Genomic DNA, 23,391 nt, shown 5'->3' with positions numbered 1-23,391 from the left:
ATTCTCCATTTGCATTGCTTTTTTTTTGTATAAAATAAGGTTCTTTATTATTTTCTATTGTAAATTGTCGATATGGCGATTTGGAGAAACTTGAATGGTATTTGTGAGGTACAACGTAAAAATCACATCCTAATAGTAAGTGCTGCTTATCGTATCGCGCATCTATATATAGAGACAAGTGCTTGTCAAAACCAACTATTGAAAATCGAAGCCAGACGTATTGTGAACAGAACTCTCAATCGTATTTTCGTATATCCAATTATTGGGTTCTTATAAGAATGCATTGTATGAATTATACATTGTATCTCTTCCGATTCAAACCTCGTTTTTATGCGTCTAAGAATATTCTATTTCTATTGATAAAATTGATAAAATCTAACTATTTCTATTGATGATAAAATAAAAGTATTTATCAATCATTCTTAATATTAATTTATCAAAACAATTTAATCAAAGTTAATTCTCAGAAGCGTTTTAAAATAAAATAAAAACGTAATAAAAATAAAAAAAATTTTTCACTTAATTATTAAAAAATGATTATTTTGAAAGATATATTCAGCTATCTATTGTTGTAACAAAAAAATTAGAAAAACAACTGCTGATGGATGGATTGCGTAAAAGAAATATGGGCCGCAACGAAAAAACGGTGTGAATGTGTTGAGATTAAAAATTGCAAGATAGGTTGTCGATATTGACATGGTTTATGAGTCATTTCGCTTATCCGTTTCGCTGGTAAAATTGTTGTTCAAATACCTATCACGTTTGAGAGAATCGTTGACATGCTCGACGAAACAAAAAAAGAAAAATAATAATAAAAAAGTAATAAAACTCAAGTTTAAAAAAGAGCAGTAGTCATAGAACATTTAAAATAATATTTCATGTGACGCAAGAAGTTTTTGCGAACAATTATTGTCGACATAACATTTAAGAAATAAATCACTGCGTCCATTGCAGCCTGGGTAACCAGAGCAGAAACATAGGAAAAGCACACTTTAAAGTAGATAATCTGATTATTAGCTCTTCGCTAATCTTTTCCGCGAAATTAGACCAACTCTCCCCAGTTGCGAAACGAAGTTCTCTGGTCGTTCTCTGTGTACGGCAAAGTAGATTCCTTGCCGCCTCGTGGAATTGAATCCTTGTGCAACTTCGGCTTCCAAGTAGAGAGAAATAGCCACTATAACCTTTTGCCATTCTCTGTATTGTAATTCCGCCAATAGAGGATTTGGATTTTGTAACCTTCCATTATTTCGCATTCGATGGTGCATTCTAAATTCCGCCGCGTACACAAAAGGATTAACACAAAATATAAGTAAAAAGAAAATTAAAATCTCCTCTATGAATATATTTTCCATAAAAATTATTATAGAGGTTCGCGTATTCACCCATAAACAGAATTTTATATCAAGCATTGATTTGCAGATGTGTATTATATCACACATGAAAAAGATCCTGATAAAAAATAAAATGTATCGTATAAACGTTTAATACTTTTTCAAGTTTTTCTCTTAAATTCTAATAAAATATGTGCATCTTTTCTTTTATTTTTGGCGCATTTAATGGACTTGTTTAGAAATAAAGCTATTTATCTTTCAAGATTTTTCTAAATTGAAAGAGTAGAATAGAGTTCAGAGAATTAAATTCATTCATAGGAAATTTACTAGATTTGTAAATCCGCAAATTTTCTTGAAAAAAGCTATGATGCTTTCCACAAAAATTAAAACTTAATGCGACGAAATAACTGTATAAATAGCTGTACAAAAAATACCCGGATTGCTAGAATTGTTGCATACAAGTCAAAAAGATTTTAATTTCAATAATTTGTATCAATTTTCGTAAAATAATTTCTGTTTTTAACATTATTTATCATGCTCCATATATTTAAAACAGAATTAATTTACAATCCGTTGTTAACCATTTCCATTAAAGTTTGAATCAAATAATAAACGCTTGGCAAAAAAAAGCGTAGAATTTATGGGAAAAAAAATTGTTGTAATGGACATTACAATAAAACACGTTTTACTAGCAAATTTTATATAAAGGTACTGCACGTGTTTTTGAAATAAATAAATAATAAAGAACTGCTGAGATAAAATGTATCAGAGAAATAAATATATGATATATGAGAATTTAGGAGTGAGGATTTGTATCGACAAATTTGCGAAAATCTTGATGGCATGAAGCATATTTCAGGAATGAGCTTGCGAAGCCGGCCGTAATAGCCCCATTCATTGGACATTCGAAAGAGGATTTTATGGACTCTCTGTACAAAGTACAGCATGCAAATGCGATTATGCCACAACGATATACGAGTGAATCGATCGCCGCGCTTCTATATTCTCGGATGCCCTTTCAAACAGAGAGCAGTTAATTTTCTGCGGATCTAACTCTGCGTTTCGACATTTCTGCGATTACTATGCGCATAGTTACTGATCATATAACTTTCTTATGCTTGAATCCAATCGAGTTTTAAATTCATTGCACATACAGTGATTAGAAATCCGGAAGAGTGGAAATATATTTGATCGTCTGATAATAATAATTTATTATTTGCGTGCACAAATGTTCTTTAAAAATGCCTTAAATATTCTTTAAAAATGCTGTTTGTCACTAAATTTTGTGAATGTATTAAAAAAAAAATATATAATTAAAAACTAATAATTTTATCTAACAATAAATAAATACTTAATAAATTTATGATTTATAAATACAAATATTAAAAATAATATAATATAAGATTAATACCTTTAATGATTCAATAGATTAAATCAAATAAAATATTCTAATTTACAAGTTTTTATAAATTTATGTATCCGTTACACATTAAATTGGTATAAAATAGATTTTATTAATTTATTTAAATAAATTGATGTGAGAAAGAATTATAAGTTACGATTCAAGCTTTCCTTCGAGCGTTGTGAATATTGTAAAAACCGTTCTAAAATTATCACGTTTAAATAGCTAGAGAAATAATTGGAGTAGATCAATCAGTCATTAATTGCTATTCTTCGTGATTACATCTTTACGCGAACGTACGAATTTTGCGCAAAGTGTGCGCAATGCTGACACCTGCAATTCTCATCGTGGCAAACGCGCGTTCTCGCGCGTTAACGCGCAAACGTGCACGCCGGTTCAATGAATAGGTAATATTTTCGCGAGGCCATTATGCGCAATTATTCCACAATTGCGCCCAATTTCTACCATTGCGCGAAGGCCGGAATGGATATTATGTAACGGTAGAGTAACGGCGCATCGGCCATTAATATTTCGCGCTTGTCATCGAAATTCAATTTCCGCACGGTGGTCGACGCCCGCCAGGAACTCTAATTCAGTGTCTGTGGTCGCGTCAATCAACTATACTAGCATCGGCCAACTAGCTGGAAATAATTAACGTCTCCACGCGCGTTTTACCTCGTAAACATCCTCATTTCTCAATACTACTCGCTTTGAGATTAGACGATTGTAACCTTTCGACTAGACGGAATCACGAATCTACATGATATTTTCGCTCAATCTTATTCATAACTTTCCGACAAACACAAATCTCTAAAAGTCTTATCTTCATTTTTATAAAATATAACATTTAAATTGCACGCACTTGATATGTGCTATGATAAATGCTATGATCATCATACATCCAAGATTTTTAATCATTCGATTTAATGTGAAATCGGAGAAGTCAATCATTCCATGGCAAATAATTAATTGACTATATATATATTTAATTGACGGCAATAAAAATGGGATACTCGGCGGACATTTCGATAACGTTAAGCGTTATATTACTTTAACTTTTTACAAGAACGAGCGAACGGCGTGTGTTCCAGCATAAGAAATATTTTAATGTAACAACCTGTTCGCAATACAATTCTGAATAAAATAAATGCGATATGAGAAAGCATCCTTCTGCATCAAACACTGTGTCTCTTGTACGAGTAAAAACCTATATTCTTAGTATTGATATTTGTCGAGGTATGTTAAAGCACGATACTCCCCTTCCACTCATTCGAATTATTTGTCGAAATATTCGATAAAATGTTTGCAGAAAAAAGAAAATAAATATTATGACGCGAACCGCGTTACCCGTAAATTATGTTGTTTTCTTTCCCACCCGTAGGTATCCAATTTCCCAGTGAATGCCGGAACGTTCAATCCGTAAGAAACTGAGTTCGACGTAATATACGTGCCAACAGGATAGGTATGCGGAAAATTTTAATACTACATTCGGTCTTACTAACTCAGAAAGGGGTACACTATACGATTTATGCCTACGCCAGAGAAATAGTAGTATCTATATTAAACGCAATAGTATATGCATGATTGCATTGGACATTCGCAATCGCAAACTGTATTCATTTTATCCTTTGGCAGGAACGCTAAGATTAAATAAAATATTCATCTGTTTTCTAACTAGACGTTTGTTAATCTTATGCCATTTTACAAACGCAAAAATAAATTGTTAATAGTTATGTAAATGGACGAGTTAATAAGATTAAAATAAAATAGGTACGTTAGAAAAGTTAATGAAATAAACATTCTTAGTTAATGAAATAAATTATATCAGAACGTGACATGTTACTACAATATATTTCATGTCCTTTTTTTTCTCTCTCATCTCTATTTGTAATGCATATTTAAAAAATCTCTGAATACACTTCTTTTTTGCGCTAACTCATATTTAAATATTTAATACTGGAAGTACATATAAAGATAAAAAGAACGTTCAGATTCAGATGCAAATTAAATTTTATTTTTATAAAAGAAATATTAAAAGAGAGATAAAAAGAAAATGAAGAAAAAAGTAGACAACATATTAAATATTTTTCACAAATGTTAATAATTTTTTCATATCTATAAAAATATCAATGTATTTTTACTTTATTAGCTTATTTTTATTTTCATATATTTTAATGTATTTGGTATATTATTCAATATTAATTTAAATACAAATTAGGATACAAATGTATCCTAAAAATACAAAAAAATTTTTTTTAATTTCTTTAATATTTTTTAAAAATAATATATCTTTAATAATAATTTTATATGTATAAGTTATTTGGCAAAACATAACAATTAATATCTTAATTAGACTTAAATAATTTAAATAAATAATTTTTTTTATAAAAACCACTATATTATTATTTATTATTTTTATACTTTATCAATAAATTATTTTTCTTTCATATTTAGATTGGTTTATAAATTTTATTTGATCACATACATTCATAATGTTTCACAATCAATTTCCGTTAGGAAATAAAAAATCATAACGTGTGTTAATACGTAACATAGAACGTAATATATAACGAGCTTTATTTCTGTATGAATATATCATCTCTGATATAATAAATCGATAGATAAATTGCTTCGGAATATTACATATTAATTTTAATCTATCCTAATCGATCCATTTAAAATTAACAGCTCTATGATGAAATATATCTGATATGTGCAATATTTCTGTATTACTGTATTGTACTGTATTACTTGAATTAATATATACATATATCTAAATATGTTATACATCATATCATCTAATACAATTTCCACAGATTCATTCCCGCTATTTAAAATAAAATATAATTTATGACTCACAGGTACAATGCGCAACAGCGAAGTTATGCATACTATGTTGTAAACTACGTTGAATTGTAAAATACAGATATATCCAAGTTATTCAATGTCCAAAATAATTCATATTATAAATAAAATTATTTTTAATAAAGTTATTTTTTGTGCGTATTAAATTTTTCATTCTTCTCTTTAAACAATTATTTATTAATATAATTTCCGGAAAAGTTTGTAAATTTTATAAATAAAAGTTTAATTATTTTATATATAAATAATATTAATATAAAAAATTAGAAGTATGAAATCTTTATAGAATTAATTATAATTATAAATATATTAAATATATTTTGTAAAGTATTTTTAGGTACCTCTTGTCAAGTGTAGTATTATAGATATTTTACACATATATTTTTACATAATAATATAAAATGAAGGACGATGCCGTGTGTCGTCGCAACGATAAATAATTAATTCCACAAGATATCATCATAAATAATGTATGAAATAAAATATTACTCACATCCCATGATTGCTCCACTGTGCTTCACTGATGCCTTCACTTCTCTCGTGCTCCATCGTTCTTCATGACACATACACACACTTATTCACGAAAATATTATACTTTATTTCGCACTGTTACCGTGTAATACAATTAATAAAGTTAATAATTCGAATTATTGACTATTAATTGGAACGCGATGAATCAAAGAACGAAATTTTACAATACATCTCGGATGTATAAATCTCGCGAAAAACACGTACTATCGATAAACAATGATATATCATAGCTTTTCGTTATTTGAATGTTTCAACCTCAATGGTTCTTATATTGTTTCATATTTTGAAAAATTTTAAAATAACAAATATAAACAGGTTGAAAATCCAAAACGAAATATACAACACCACGCATTAAAGAAGAAAATATATGTAAAAAAATATCCGTAAATATTATGCTAAAGTAATAATTCCTATTTGTTTTAATTCACTTTTTGATCGAGTAACTTGCACCAAACACTTATCTTGTAAAATACTCGTCACTTCAATACTCTAACGTTAATAATTAATCGAGTTCAATAACTAATAATTATTTTTATAAAATACTCTATAAAATATCTGAATATGAATCTTTTAGAAGATAACAGCAATTGCTACCTAACTGCTTTACATTGCGAGTGATAATAATGTAACTTCGTGTAAGCAAACGCGGCGTTCAACAACAAATATCAACAACAAATATCAAGGCCACATGTTAAACATTATTTTGATCTGTCGAAATATCGTATTCGAATCGTTATAAATTAAGTTCATGTTGAATATTATATTCTTTACGTTCTAATTAATTTGGTGAATAAATTACTGTTGCATATTTTATGTTTTGTCTTATGGACAAATTAGCATCGCTTAATATAATGATTAATTTCGTGTCTTATAAATTCTTCTGTGACGGTAATATTATTATTTAAATCTTAATTTGACAAATATATTGAAATTTGATTAATACAATATATTTCATATATCATTAACCGTAAATTTTAATTATTACACAGTTATTGTTTAATCCATTTTTAGTTAAAACTGTAAGTAATAGATTTATTATATTATTTGCTAAAGTTTAATATTTGTTTCAAAAATAAAGTTTATTTTCGAAAAGAGAATCTTTTTTTTTTAATTTTTGTGATAAGAAATAGAATTGTAATAAAATATAATAATAAAAATAATTTTTATAAATATTAAAATTAATTTATGAGAAATATGTAATAATATTCTTATTTTTTTCAATTTACTAAAATCGCGTTCAAATTTAATTTTCTGAAAACATAAACAGAAAAATAATGATAAATAAACATTTATAAACATTTATAATAATAAATAATTTTTTGGTTAAAACAATAATAAATCTTATTTTACATTATAACTATATTATATAATTATTAAATTGAATAACTTTTCTAAAAAACAGTACTTTATCGTTTATTTATTAAAGTTTCATTGAAAAAAAGAATTAAATAATTTACATGCAGTGATAACATTTCCTATTATTACTACTGACAAGATAATGTCCTTAGCAGATGCAATAAATGCAACAGAGAAAAAGAAAAGTAAAATTACAATGTCTATGCAAACGTTTCCAACAATTATGTTAGCTTTAATAAAAATACATTACAAAATCGCAATATTTGATTTTTCTTAAATTAAATTACGATAGAAGAAGATATTACAGAAAGTTACATTCACGGCGAGTCTGATCTCCGTCCATCTGCTCTTATCATTATTTAAACATTATCGAAACTACGGAGATGAGTGTAATGAACTTTAAAGTTCGCGTTTTCTTGCAATAATATGCTCTTTCTTTACCGTTATTTAATACCCGTCTTGATCGTGATGTTATTGCGGAATTTCTGTCCTCTCCCATGAAGAAAGCGAATTATCGCACAATTTTATCTCGAGAACTCGTTTGCATACTTTTGCCGATAGCGAAATCCGTTTAACAACCCTCAGACAATACGACCCCATCTAGGGCAAGCAAGTATAAACAGGCAATCAGGTTCGGTCCCAAATCCGAAATAGCAAGATAAATAAGTTGATAGGATGATGCTAATTGCGATACCGAGAGCACCTACTGCGTTAAAGAGATAACAAGGAGTCCATTAGCGTTAACGAAGCCGACTAGCCAAATCCATTTTTGCACAAAGTTTCGTCGCGCGCAATAATGAATGCTAATACAGTTACGCGACGCACATGTTCCTGTCAATTATGAGACTTTAAATTGTTTCGAGGTATATTAAGGATTCAAGGTGTAGCTCTACTCGTGATGATATAACGCAATTCGTACGTTTAGTGTTTTGCTAAAAATATAAAGTTAAAGAATCATAAGAAAAATATTATAATCGAGAAATTTAGAATTAAGTTAACTGAGAGGAAAATTGAAAATTAAAAGTCACTTACAATGCCTAAAGTGAATTATATCGATGATATAATAACAATAAAATAATCACAATATATTTTAAAATCTGTCGTATTTACTCGTATTTATATTGTAAATATTGAAATTATATAATTAATTAAAACAAAATATTAACATTAAATAATTATTACAAAAACAGTTAATATCAATGTAAAAGTAAAATAATCTATGTAAATTTTTCTTTGGCTATTTATATACATGATATATCAGATATATAAACTGATAGTTACTTTGATGTGAAAGAGCATTGCGATCAAAGTAATGAATAAGTATGTCTGCGACGATGAATCTACATTGATTGGATTGCGTTCGTTTGATTACGGTGATAACCCATACAGCGTTGAGGATACGACGTTTAAATTGCGTAAATTGAAAGGTTTTTCACAAACAAGTCATAATTTAAAGGTCTTCGTTACATTTCATTGATATGATATCGTGTAAGCCACAGCAGAAGCTTCATAATAAAATGTTTCAGAAGTTTGCAAGTATAAATTTTTTTCTTTAACACATACATAAAAATTGAAGAATTTCAGTTGGATCATCAAGATCCGTGCAAATTGATAGATCATCATTTGTGTAAACAAATTTTCTTTTAACAAATATACAGAAATATATGATTTAACTACTCAATATTTGCAAATTAGAAAATTATAAGAGAGAGAAAAAGAGAGAATAATAGAAATATATTTGCGTTACACATTTAATTGATTTTTTAATTTTAAAACGTATAGTTTTTCATATACGTTTTGTATTTTTAGGGAAATAAGAATCCATTATAATATAACTAATAAAATAATAATTTGTTTATATATTGTTTATATATGTTATGTAATACTGGACTGTACTTTAATACAAACCTGTAACTCGGTTTGCCGTCAGTTAGGGGATAAACATTTGCTAACGTCAGCTATCGTTGAAGCTCGTCACATCAGATTGTTTTCGATACTTGATATAATATCGTGATATGATCCCTATTGATCCTCAACGATAAAATTCTAACTTGTTAGCAACAATGTTTGTCATGTAAAATAAAGTATCATTGCATGGCTATTAATTAAAAAATAAATTTATTATGCTAATAGAATGTTCTAATATTTCTTGATATAGAAATACATAAACTCTATTTATATGTATAAAACTTGATCATTTTTGTACATATGTAAAGAGATATAAATGCTTTGATAAAGATATAAATGCTTTCGACGTAAACTAGCAGAGTAACCGTCAATGAGTAAGCAAAAGCTAAACAGTGACGGAACTTCTTGATATACTGCATCAACAAATGCTACGGTATTTAGAGATAAAGCACATTCATACAAGCGTGTAATTCGAGTAGCCGTTAGTTAAAGGATCATTATTCACCAGTGTCAGAGCTGAAACTTGTTATCGTATATCTGCGGCATTATAACATTGCTCTTATATCATCGAGAGTTTCGTCAATTTCAAACGGTAATAATTTATCGTAAAAAATGCAAAGTACGAGAAAAAAAGAAACTTCGTATTTCGCGAAGTTTTGAGTTAGAGATATCTGAAAAATAATGAATATGATTCAAATGTCACATATTATTTTTTGTGGATTAAATTGGTCTATCTTACAGATATGAAATATGCACGGGAGCGAATAGTCAACGCAAATAGATGACTTAGAGAAATGATCGTAGCGAACTTACGAGGGCCAACCAGTAGCCACCGACGACAAATTTGGCTGTCTCGACCGCTAATACGATTACACGTACGCGTGCACGTCCATAACTATCGTCAACTCGATTAGTCGATTCCATAGGCAGCATACCTCCACGATCGAGAAACGGCAGCGAGACCGTTTGGTCACGTACCCCCTAGAAGATCTTCGACCGCGAGCAACTGCTTTAACGATGGCGGGGAGGGGGGGGGGGGCTCGTAGAGATTCCACCTCACGGCATAAATGACAAAAGCAATTTTGCCCGGCAATAGCTCTAGCCTTAAATGCAGATTTAAAATTATTAAATATCCTTCTTTTCGAATATAGTTTTCGAGTATATACTTTTTATCATAACTTTTTATTACAACTTTTTTTGAAAAAAAAAAAAAAAAAAATTCCTTGTTTCATGAAAACGTAAATTTTTGAATAGTAAAAGTTATCAATCTTTTTTACAAAAAATAAAAATTTTCAAAAAAGTGCCTGAATTTTTCAAGATTTATTCAAAATTGAATTGAATCATTTAAATCTTAATATTAATGTATTCTCGAATTTTTTTATAATATACTTCAAATTTTTTTCTCCCTTTAGACTCTAACTTTACTTGTAAAAATTTAGACACATTTATTTTATTTATTGTCTCATGTTACTGAAATTTTAGAATTTCTATGTTGAATATTGTTATTAACGTCTGTGTATTCAATTTCGTTGTAATCCATTATATAAAATATAAAAAATATTTTTTCTCAAATATTTATTTTATTTTTTGTTTTTATTGGTTGCTATATTTATATGTTTTTAATAAAAATAAAGGAATTTTTTGCGTAGAGTCTAGTTTTTTCACTGTTATTCTAGCCCGCACACAAAAAAATATTATTACTGTGATATGTTTCAGAAAAGTCTGCAATACTGGTTTTGCAATACTGGTTTGCCGACATTCATTAAAACATTCTCGACAAAACGCTTAACAATATTGATGCCGAATCGCGGAAAAGGATATGAAATCGCGCCTCTTGTGGAATCGTCTCGGAGATTCCATATTCTGTGTTTCTAGAATGCTTCACTTTATCACAATTTGTTTCTTTTAAAAAAATTGCTTGAGAGTAGAAAAATATTTTTGCGAAATTTCTTCCTTTCTTTCTACATTATAATTTTATCACAATATATATATTTTATATCTATTATTATACATGTATTAAAAATAACGTCATTATTAATTAGCAAGAAAATCAATTATCATGATTTCATATAGACGTATAAGATGTGGAAAATAAGTAATATCAATCACAAACTAATTTAAATTATTTAAATTAAGACGTACAAATTACATAATCGCAATTAAATATCCTTTTCCCCGTTACGAAAACAGTGTTCTCTCCAATGTATTCCAGTAATCGTAAATCGAAGTATGGACAGCCTAAGCCGACGCAATTTCGGTGGATGTGCACAAACGACGCACGTGCGTCCGCCCCGTGAGCGCATTCACATGCAAATGACACACGCGGGGGTGGTAGAGACGGTAGTTTCGCGGCGACCGACATCGGGAGATCGTGATCAACATTCCTCTTACCTGTTACGCGCCGAGGGTAAACCTACCCCGGGGTTTCTCCGTTGCGCGCGGTGTCGGCTGTGGCAGCTATCGGCGAAACGCCGAATCCCGCTCGGCTCGTATCGGTCACGTGCACCACCGTAGTGCCGTTTTCGTTTGGCAAACCTGCAACAATATCGCGCAACACAAACATCGATCCCAGGTTCATTGTGTTGAGCGTTTCCAAGCGCGCGCAACACAATCGCGCGGAACCGCGCGTGCCGGCGAGAGTACGCGCGTCTGTTATCGTCTGTTATCCTTCTCGTCGCCGCCGTACGGCCGTGTCTTGACGTATCTTTGGCCTCCTTTCCCCGGTTTTACGCGACGCGATAACGGCCGCGAGGAACAATGGCGGCCAACTCGGGTTCGCTCGCCGTTCACGTAACTCGCACGTCGGTTCGATAGCGAGATCACGATCGGTAACTATCTCATTTCGATTACCCTTATCGCGGTATATATCTCGAATTTCTTCGCCGCCTCCCTCCCCCCTCCCCCCCGCCTCCCCGAGTCCTAGATTGGCCAGGGAATAAAGATAGTCTCTTTATGTGTATTTCCGAGCACTCAAACGGCGCGGTCGTTTGCGCATAATGTTGGCTTTATACACAGACTCCGTTTAGATTATGAGTTAACTTTCAAAGTACTTTAAAGTAATGCGACTACTTCGACGCTTTTTGCTGCGTTTACATAGTTTTACGAAATTTCAACAAGTTAAAGATAAATTCAACAATTAAGGTCCCTCGAGAGAGCGAGGCGTCCTCTTTCTTATAAAATATTTAATCGGGCGATCCTTCCTTTATTGACGACATGCATAGAATACAAACAAAAACCAAATCTTTATCTGATTTTAATTCAATCGCTTTAAATTTTTACTCATTCACAAATAAATGTGATGTGTTTCTATATAGTTATTACGTCGATAAAGAATTAATAAATTTAATTCTTTCTACTTCGTGATATTATCAATAATTTGCAAGTTAACAAAAGGTAAAATAACGTCTCCGCCATGTCTTTATTTACAAAATATATATAATAAATCAATAAACCATAGAATAAATCTTAATTTATAAAATCTTCATTCAATTATTTTCAATTTTCTTTAACTAAAATGGACACACGATGGATTACTATTAAATATTATTACATACGTGGAGAGCTAATAAATTTGATTATAAATAGAGAGCTAATAAATTGAAAATTCTTTATTTCATGATATACTATTGCAAAAGACAAAAATAACCATCGTTCTCTTAAAATATAATAAATAAAATCGTTCGATAAATCGCACATAATAAATCGCAGGAAAGAAAAATTTATTCAGATTTTTGTGTCATCTCTCTCTCTCTCTCTCTCTCTCTCTCTCTCTCTCTCTCTCTCTCTCTCTCTGTTTTTCATAGAGATTTGACAGTTAATCTTTATAGCGGAATGGATCGCATTGTTTCATCTTATATGCGGTTTCGCAACAATAATTGCATCGGACTATTTCATATATCATCGTGATTATCTTTAAGCCTTACGACACGACGTTAACCGAGCTACAGATATCTTGTGCGTCATATGGGTGGACGCGCGTACGCAACATATGCATAACTTGTTAGAGCCTACCTGGAGTGCCCTGGAATTCAAGAGGCTGCTGATAAGCGCGCAGACGTAGATAACGTCGCGCGGGCGCGTTTGTCGTGGCCGACGATTAAATTGCGAAGATCTTGCGCACAATGGAACAATAGGAACATTAAATATTATTCTGAAAATGAAAATTCGAAATAAAGATCAAATATACGCACAATGGACACAAATAAGTATGAGATGTAGCTGTATTTACTGAATGCGCTTCTATGCTTGGACGAGAGGTTGCCATCCGAGCAATCATGAATCTAGCATTTTCTACCGAACAACTAATACAACCTTAACACTGTGCTAGGTTTTGAAAATTGCACTAGTGCACCAATAATGCAACTTTAGTGCGGTTCAATGGAACATTTACCATTCTACTGTCTATTGTTACGATAATCTCATGATTTAAAAAGAAAGATAAATAAATTATTAATGGAAAGCAGCTAGCAACTGTTATCTATTGCAACTGTTTAAAATAATCAGACTATTTCTGATATTAAATGAAAAAAAATGATGTTAAGTTAATAAAGGATAAAAGTGTCAGTGAAAATATTTTTCTGAAAATATAGTAATATATGTTAAAAAATTGCATGCACGCACGTGCAAGTTCAGAATCTTTTTACGCACGTATAATTCGATGATTCGGATTCTTTTCTCATATTATAGAAATCTAAAATTAGACCATAGCGTGACCATCTTCATTTCGATTCGCATGATCACTTTGTGCTAAATTCGCGGTGCTTCGCGCCGGTTCGGAATAATAGATCGTTTTATATTTTATATTTTAACTTCGTACTTCTTCCATTAATGGCAATAAAACCTGGACTCATTGAAAACGATGAATTGAAAGAGAAATGGATGTCGAAGAATGTTATTCGACATTTGCGATTGCAATTAACACCTTTTGTTATATATTCGACGATCGAATCGCTTGTTGAATGTATCGCGCTTTTGTCCACGTGGAATACGATCGGTAGTATTCATTAAATAACACGAAATACAACCGGATTACACACATACATCCACATATGTAATACGAAATCTTCTTTAAAGCTACGAAAATCTAATTCCTCAAGTAACCGTCCGCTATGTCCAGATTAAAATGAATTTAATATATACTTATGTATAATAATTATTAAAATGATTTTTTAAAGAGATTTGAAAAAATGATTTTTTAAATTATATTAATTTAATGAATAAATTCTTTTATTATAAATTATATTAATTTATTAATAAACCAAACTAACTTAAACATTTTTAAAAAGCGCACTACAATGAATTTGAAAACAATATCATCAATTGCAGACAATTTGCAGACAATATCCAAATTTTTACTTAAGAAATTCTAATTAATATTATGATTTTGAAGTTTTAAATAATTATATTTCCAATATTTTTATTTTGTAGTATATAATCTAAATTAAAACAATGCGATTGAAAATAATATCCTTCATTACTTATTCGTAATCATTTCGATGAATATTTCGAAATTAATTTTTATTATATATTCGTAATCACTTTGCGGTAAAAATTGTGTTATGCATCGAGACTCAAATATCGGATTTCTTCAAATTCATTGTTTTGCATTGCTGTCTTTTATTTTGGCTTGCGCGAGAGATAGTCAGCAGACCAACCAACACAAAACAGCAAGGATTAAAGATGCACATGCATGCAGACATATGTATGTAGTTTGTATCTTCCCTTTGTCTTTCTCTGCACTTTGAAAATCTGGACTATCACGTGACACTATCTTCCTTTCAACTGACGCAGCCACTTTGCGCTAAGTTCACAGTGCTTAACGTTAAATCAAAGTAGCATCGCGTTTGCCTCGTATTTTTCTCCATATTTTTCACGTTTAGACTAAAATCCGCGCGAAAACAATGGTCGACAGTGCTAAATCGAACAACGGACGTTCGCTAAAGAGTTATTATATTAATTAACGCGAGTAATCGCGATAAATATCTCGTAATCGCCTCGTATAGAAATTATATATATCGTTAGTTGGAACATCAATGTGGATGTTTCAAGATACGTCATTTCCAGAGAATTCCGGATGAATATTCTGTCTGAATATTAGAAGTGACGAGATTGGAGCAAGTAAAGTACTCGACGATACGTTCGTTTCTCGAGTCTCGGAATCACCGCGATAATTTTATGACACGGCGAATTGCATGAATTTGCTGTCGCGTCGTATGAATCTTTTGTACGCAATACCAACCGTGAACTCTAGCTGGCGAATGAGAGTGGAAAGATCAACGGAAAGAATAACAACGTTCGCGCGCGAAGGTGACACGCGTCTCGTGCGAGTTAAGTTGGTTGTGACTCGAGGATAATAACCGACCGCTCGCGCGAACGTTCCTCCCCGAAATAAACACGCGGGCACAGTGGTGCGTCGCGCGACTTTGTGTTGTGTATGTTTTTTCATCGCGCGCGTAACGTAAGATCGTGAACGAAAGTAGGTATCTACGCGCACGGTGTAACGGCAGGTTGGCGCGACGGTGGAAGGGGCAAGCGGGATCGCGGCGCGTTCGGGCGAAATCGGCTGGCCGCCGATGTCTCACGAAGCGCTCCGAAAGCAAAGCGCGCGGCAGACGGTCTTTGCGCGTCGAGCTCACCGGTCGCTCTTTCACGGTCACGCTTCTGTCTCGTATTACAAGTCGACATTCCGCCGACAAGGACGACGACGACAACGACGACGACGATAACGACGACGAAGACTCGGATCGACGTTCGATCGAGTATCGCGCGAGTCACCGCGACGTCGGCTCGCGCCCGCGTTGAATCAGAATCGCGCTGAGCCCCGCGCCGATTTCTGAGTTCTCTTGAGTTTTGTGTTCCACCTCGCGGTTGCGAAAACTACCTACAGTTCACGTTCTGGGAAATTTGGTTTTGCGACAAAGTGTTTCTTTTTTCTGTGATGTGCACGGGAGCTGCCAGCGGCCGCATCAGGATGACGACGATCACTGCCTGGGCCTGTGTCTTCGCCGTGCTGTGTTCATCGATTGTTGAAGGTGCGCGTGGCATTAGTTACATAATCACACGGTGAAATCCTGTTATGACGAATGTCACTGATTTTTAACGTGCCCGACAGAGCGGACGGCGTTCACCATGACGGGCATCGGACGCGTATCGATGTATCGCGAACGCCGCGATCGACTCGGTTCTAAATAATTCGTTATAATGAGATTTTACCGTGGTTTCTATATCCGTCGTATAGCCGCATTTTTTCCGACGTACGTTTGAGAATTCGTGATTTCGAATGTGTGATGCCAATGAAATAACCTCGACACATCGCGATTTATATCGCGCCGCGGTCAATCGTCGGTATTCGCCGCAACGCATTTAGGAAGAGGAGAAATAGAGAGAGGGAGAGAGAGAGAGAGAGAGAGACAGAGAGAGGAAAAAGACCGGAAGACGCAGCTTTCCCATCTCTTTGTGACTTCTATCTTGCGGAACGCAAATGCGTTTAGGCAAATGTCGGACGGCTCGCTAACTTTTCCTCTCTCGGCGTCGCACGCGCGAAGATTCGCGAGCAAGGGAAACTCGAGGGAAAACTCCGGGCGCTTTGAAGTCAGGGAAAGTTCTCGACGGATGTGCGCGACGCAGTAATTCTCCACACTGCGTAACGACGCCCGTCGATGTACGAAACGAATATAAACGCTGGCGGGAAATGTGCTGTCGACGCCCGTCGTTGCCGACTCTCGTCGCCGGAACTCTCGGCCCCGATGGGGACAAGATTTAGACGTCTATCCCTGAATGCGCGTATCTCGCTTCGGGCGAGGCTAATGGCGCGTGATATAAACGTGACACCGACAAAATATTCCGCGGATAATTAATGAATCGCCACGTGAGTGCAATACGTCCCTGCGCGCGACGGTCGATTAATAGCGCGATATTGATATTAAATATACAAAATTCTCCGCGGGGAAGAGAAAATGTGTAGTCACGGCGTAAAATATAACGAGCGAAATTCGCCAAATTCGCGACGTGATTATAATGAATATGAAATTCGATATAGGCGACATAAATATATTATCGCCATATCGCGTGTAAGATTCGGCGGGATTTATCGCGCGATATAAATGTAACGTGCACAAAATTCGATTGAAATATGTGTATGGTAAATATAACTACTACTATGGTAAATATAATAATAATGTGCAAATACTGGGAGAGATTTTAATAGCGTAAAAAATATGGAATACAATAAAATACGGAATAACTGTTGAAGAGTTGGGAAATACAGCTCGTATAATACGAAATTTAAGAAGTGATTAACATACGATAGTAAATACAATTCAAAGGCGAATTAATATTTTAATGTAAATATAACGCGACAGTTTTTTGTGAACGCGATAGGAGATATCGTACGCGTATTTGTCCGCTTTCGAAACAAAACGGTTCCTTGACATCGCAATAGATTACAGCTAATCGATCATTGAACCAGATAACGAAGCATAGTAGGGATCGTATGTGTGTGCGTCTGTGTGGCTTAAGAATTATATGGACGTGTACATTTCACACTACATTCATATTCGGATTAATGCGTTATGAGTATAGCAATGACGAAAAATATTAATAATTGAAACACTACCATTTTATATGAATGAAAGTTATTGGAAAGTACTCGATGTAAGGAAATTAAAATAGATTTTCATGTCGATATCGATTCAATACGATATATAGGTTAAGTCTATTGCAATATCTCTAACATGCTGAGGCAACACGATTTTAAAATTTAGCAGAATTAAATCAAGAAGTTACTCTATTTCGTTTGTAAACATAATTTTTCTCGGTTGTCGTCTGTAGAATCGATTTTCCGCGGAAACTTTGTTATGAAACTTGCTCCGAAAGGGTCGACTTTTCCATCACCATATTAAGTAACTTTAATAACTGATAGGTTATCATAAGATTACACATTTCTGAGTCGTATTATATTTTCCTCGAAAGTCGAAACGAATAGGGAAATTATTGTATTTTGAGCTCGCAAGTGAAAGATAGGTATTATTGCTAAGACCCTTTTGTTTCCGAGAAATTTGAAATGCTGATTATTCGCTCTCTAATATCAGAATAATGATATGTATTCTGAGTGAAACGCATGTTGAATAATGAACATTGATACTTGGATAATTATATCATTATTAATGTTTTGTTTGCAATTTGATTTAGAAAATATATAGAAAATATATAGAAAATATACTTTTTATATAACTTTTAGTTCGAACAAAAAATTAGAGAAAATACTGAAGTTTTTTTAAAACAATGAAAAGATTAAGATAAAACAAGATTATCAGAAATATAGAAATATATTTGTCAAAATAGGATTTATTTTAACTCGCAAATCTAACATTCTACACTGATCAAATCTGCGATATGAAAAAATTTGGTTGTGATGAAAACGAATGTATTGATTGATTTGCTTGTTGTATCCGTAAGAATAATATTGGCACGGAAACATAAATGTTTGTTTTTATTTAATTATGATTTGTGGATACCTGTGAAGTTTATTCGCGCGCTTCTGATAATTCCGCATTTTATCTTTCGCAATTTTTAAATTCCTGATTTTTAAAATATATTTCGTGTGAAATCATCACACGCTAAAATAAAGTTGATATACTTTTATATTTTGATTTATTTATACTGAACATTTATATAATAATTGGCTAAATTTGAAGCAATTATGACTGTTTGATTTTCTTTCTTCTCAATAATGAATTCTATTATTTGCTAAATATTTTGTTTTGCAAAATTATATTTATCTAACTGTAATAATTTCTTTCTTATTAATTAACACAATTATTTTCATTCAGGAAAATTAAGCATTAATAATTCAAGCATTAATGTTCAAATATAGAGAATTAATATCTTTTAATAATATAAAATTTTAAAAGAATAACGAAGAATAATAAAGAATAATAAGAATAATAAAATCTTACATTTAATTTAAATTGGAGAGATGGATTTTAATAGATTTCGTTTGATTTAAGCAATTGTTACGTTTTTGATATGAAAAATTGAAAAAAATTGTGATAAATAATAGTTTTCTATCAAATTTTTGTTAAATAGATACACAATTTTATATTTATTAAAGAATTCCACATCATTAATTTTTGTCAGCTTCATATCGTGATGTACGTGATTTTAGCCGTTTCTGCTATTTAAATATTTTAATGTTAAATTATTTTCGATTAATTGACGTGAAATATTAACGAAGTGACAGCCGATCGTTCGTCAGGAACGTCGGCAGGATGAACAATTAATACCACGATATAATTGAAGAAAATTTCTCGTTACCCGTGAGTAACTTGTCGCAACCTATTAAGGCTTTAGACCGGAACGTTGATTATTTTGCAATTATCGTAGCAGTCTTATTTAAAAGCGAGCACGTTGGAACTCGTTATATTATTTCTCACGATACGACATTAACTCTTAACTGAACAATTATTTTCTTGTTACTTTTTTATCAAAGTAGAGTAATTCGATGATTTCGCTTGGCTTGATTATTATTTCCTTAGCATATTAACATTTCTCAAATAATTATTTTAAAGATTTTTTGAAAAATGAAAAGGTAGATTAAATATAAATATTTGAAGCTCGAAGCTTATAATTGAGATTAAATTAATCGAGACGTTTTGACAGATTAAAACTAATTTCTAGAGTCCGAAATGAGTCCGTCCTTTTTAATTCCGGCCAAAACCGAAACCGAAAACCTAAACTTTCATGGAAATTATGAAAAGAAATATGTATAGACACGCGCACAAAAATATACTATATATTTCTTTTTTAATAAACATTATAATGTTTTGTTTGTGCTAATAGAAACCTCAATTTTTGACCGAAACTAACCGTAACTAGTCGAAATCGAAATTTTGATCGTATTTCACTAATTTCAAATTTGATTAATAATAATGGACGAAAATATTTTGTTTTATATTTCATGGGTTTGGTATGATTTTAGCAATATTCGCTATTCTACGTAGTCTGAATTTGATCATCATACTAAACGATACTGCCTCGAAGTCTTTTAAGTTGCCTATTTCCCATTTTACCTACTTATATTTCTTGTTCGTAGTGCTATATAAGGCGACACGAAACAAGTACAAGTTTGAGGCAAAATCCAATACGAGGCATCGATTTAGTTGCGCGACCAACGACCGATACCAGCGTTCTATTTGCTGTTGCTCGATGTGATCGAGCGAAGAACCGGATGGTTCTTATATCGGAATAAAGATCTTATGCGGATTACAGGGATTTATTTTTAATGTAAGGAATTTGTCATTCTTAGTGCACTCTTAAATATTATAAGCTTTGCATACGCATTACATTAATGCTGCGTTACGGTAATTCGCGATAAATTAATCCGCTTTGCGAAGTTTTATTTTTGTCAATTTCAGGGATTAAAATCGTATTAACTCGAAATTTTTGAAATATAAATATTTTTTTTAGAAAAGTGTGTTATCGTATCGAAACGTATGGCATATATTTGGTACATTATCCCTGGTTGTTCGTCCTCGAGTAAGCGTGTCAGCGATCGATATACTTGCGATGTATATATTTCGGTAGAAATGTGATGTAGTAAAAATATCACGTGTATATCAACATCGCGTGCGCGGCATCATAAAGTGATCTGGAATACGCTTTGGGGAAAGTTTAAGGTCGCATTTGCACAAAACTTGCCTCCCGCCTAATGCCACTCCGATTGAACTCGCACTCACCTTGAGCGCTGTAAGGAAAGGTCGATGTAAATCTGACGCAATTGCGAATGCTAGGCGTGGGACGTCACGGTACTTGCAATAGAACGCAAGGTGCATTCCGAGTAAATTCCTTGGTGCAATTCGCATTTCTGGGATAACCCGACGGGCGAGACTTATTTCGCACGTACAACGGATTCGTTGCACGAGAGGAGATATAATTTCATAAGTGCACTTGTTGCAAATGACGTCATATACTCAACGACGAATTATTATGATACAGTCATGCATGTCGTAACCTAATTCCGAAGACGGAGTGAGTCACACGATCGATGAATGTCAGTTGTTGCTTTGACTTTGATCGTAAATGCAACGTGCATTCTCGAAAGATGTCGATGATAATGTCACAGTGACCTAGAGAAAACAAGAACTCAATTAGGAATATATTTTATAGGATATTTTCATCGATTCTATTTTTTTTTAATAATATATAGAAAAATATGATTACAATGAATAATAAATTTTAAATAAAATGAGTTATAATGAATATTTTATTTAAAGTATAATTACTGCCTTGAGCTATTTATAGAATATAGAAATTAAAAGGCTATGAAAAATAAAAGAAATTCTATTAAAAAATTTTAGAATGAATAAATTAAATTATATATTCATGATATGTACAATTATATTATCATTAATTTTTTTCATTTCCTTTTTAATGAGAAAAAAAATAGCCTTTTTAAACAATATGTTTTGTAAATTTGTATAACCCGACGATTTAAACAATAAATTCTATATATTGTTTAAAGAAGCTGTCTACGTATATAGATTTTATATTTTTTATGAAATATATTTTATCGATTCTAGTTAAGTAATTAGAATACATAAATGAAATATCAAAATATCTCAATTAATTTATCAAGCTTCGCACTTTGAACATTTAAGATTAAGTGGTTAATTTATATTTTTATTATTAAAAAAATCTTTAAAGCAGAATATGATATTTCAGAAATATTTGCCATAACAAATGGTTTCAATAATCCAAACCAAGCAAAATCATATTTCACTTTTATATAAAAGTAACAAAAAAATAATTGTCCGATTAAAAGTTAATGTCGTATCGTGAGAAATAATATAACGAATTTCAATGTGCTCGCTTTTAAGTAAAATTGTTATGATAATTACAAAATTTATAATTCTACTATTTTTGTTTCAAGTAAAATTAATAAATAGTGTACAATGAAAGATATTAAAAATATTCTTTTATTAACTGTTTTGAAAACTGCAGTTTGGAAATAATAAAATTTATGTTCTAGATATTGAATATATATGCGGAATATATACGTAATAAACAATGTTTTTCATTTTAAAAATTATAAATCTGTTACTGTTTTTTAAAGCTTTTCGTTGGCAAATGTTTCACCAGCCTCTATTGAGAAAGAATTTTATCTTCCGCTACGTAAAATAATATAAAACTTTAATGGCTGAAAAAAACTCTGTAAAAATTTGTTTTCGTTGTTACCTGGTACTCTTTGCAAATTATTACGTCGAGATGCGTGTTTTGTATTTACGCACAAGAGAGTATTGGTCACCGCAGAAGCTGTAAAAATATAACGGAAGCTGAAGGGAGATTTTCGAAAGTCAGTAAAAAACACTTGTTTGGTTGAGAGAGAATATTTATCTACAAACAACGTAAGAGAGGGAAAGGAAAACGGATAAAAAGAGGCAAGAGAGAAAGAGAGAAAGACTGATAAAGAGGGTGAGAGGGGGGAGGGAGAGTGATGATATTGTTCAGAACGAAGAGAAAATGGATGACTGAGGGTTTAAATTTGATACCTTGATATGTGCGTGGTTGTTGGCAAAACTGTACCTTCGGATGGATAAATACGAAAAGACCCGCGGTGATTCGGCCGTACCGAGTGAGTGTATTTGAAAATTTTCTGTCTCCGTTTGGACACATACGATTGCAGCCGAATGCGGTCGAGCTCCAAGTTTGCTTTGTAAACTGAACCACGAAGTTGCAAGGTAGTAGTAGTCGTTTCCAGATTTTGCGGAAAATATATCATTTCTCTGCATTGAGGTTTTCCTTCGGATAAAACATCTGACGAGTCTTTCATAAACTTTAAAACGCGATACGTGTTGTTAAGTAATCTTATCAGATATTAATCAGAGCGAAGAGAGGAAAGGTAAAGCGTTATCGCACTATTCGCTCGGAATATACATTTGTTATAACAAAATATACACAACCAACTACATTAGTAACCTTATATTATATTATATTATATTTTAG

General features: G+C 32.2%; 1 protein-coding gene and 1 long non-coding RNA gene across 9 annotated transcripts in view; one reads left to right on the top strand and one right to left on the bottom strand.

Annotated features, from left to right (window-relative positions):
• Positions 1-7,225: 7,225 nt before the first annotated feature.
• LOC148937086 (uncharacterized) lies at positions 7,226-14,413 on the bottom strand. Its single transcript, XR_016138724.1, has 3 exons — positions 13,402-14,413; positions 11,782-11,925; positions 7,226-10,493 (listed from the first exon to the last, which is right to left on the bottom strand). It is a non-coding gene; the product is annotated as an uncharacterized LOC148937086 (long non-coding RNA).
• A 1,562-nt stretch (positions 14,414-15,975) lies between these two features.
• The window catches only part of Fas3 (fasciclin 3), a 295,828-nt gene continuing 288,412 nt past the window's right edge, over positions 15,976-23,391 (top strand). For 7 of the 8 annotated variants that reach the window (XM_011639743.3, XM_089074636.1, XM_011639744.3 and 4 more), the window contains exon 1: positions 15,976-16,421. In XM_011639743.3, the coding sequence (XP_011638045.1) occupies positions 16,328-16,421 (94 nt within the window). In that variant the 5' untranslated portion in view covers positions 15,976-16,327. The remainder of the gene's footprint in view (positions 16,422-23,391) is intronic. The other variant, XM_011639747.3, reaches the window with a different exon arrangement.

This window comes from Pogonomyrmex barbatus, unplaced genomic scaffold (assembly GCF_055798465.1).
Source record: "Pogonomyrmex barbatus isolate J1 unplaced genomic scaffold, ASM5579846v1 scaffold17, whole genome shotgun sequence".
Classification (NCBI taxonomy): Eukaryota; Metazoa; Arthropoda; class Insecta; order Hymenoptera; family Formicidae; genus Pogonomyrmex; species Pogonomyrmex barbatus.
Note: the sequence above shows the minus strand (reverse complement) of the source record. Positions and strands in the feature narration are given on the sequence as shown.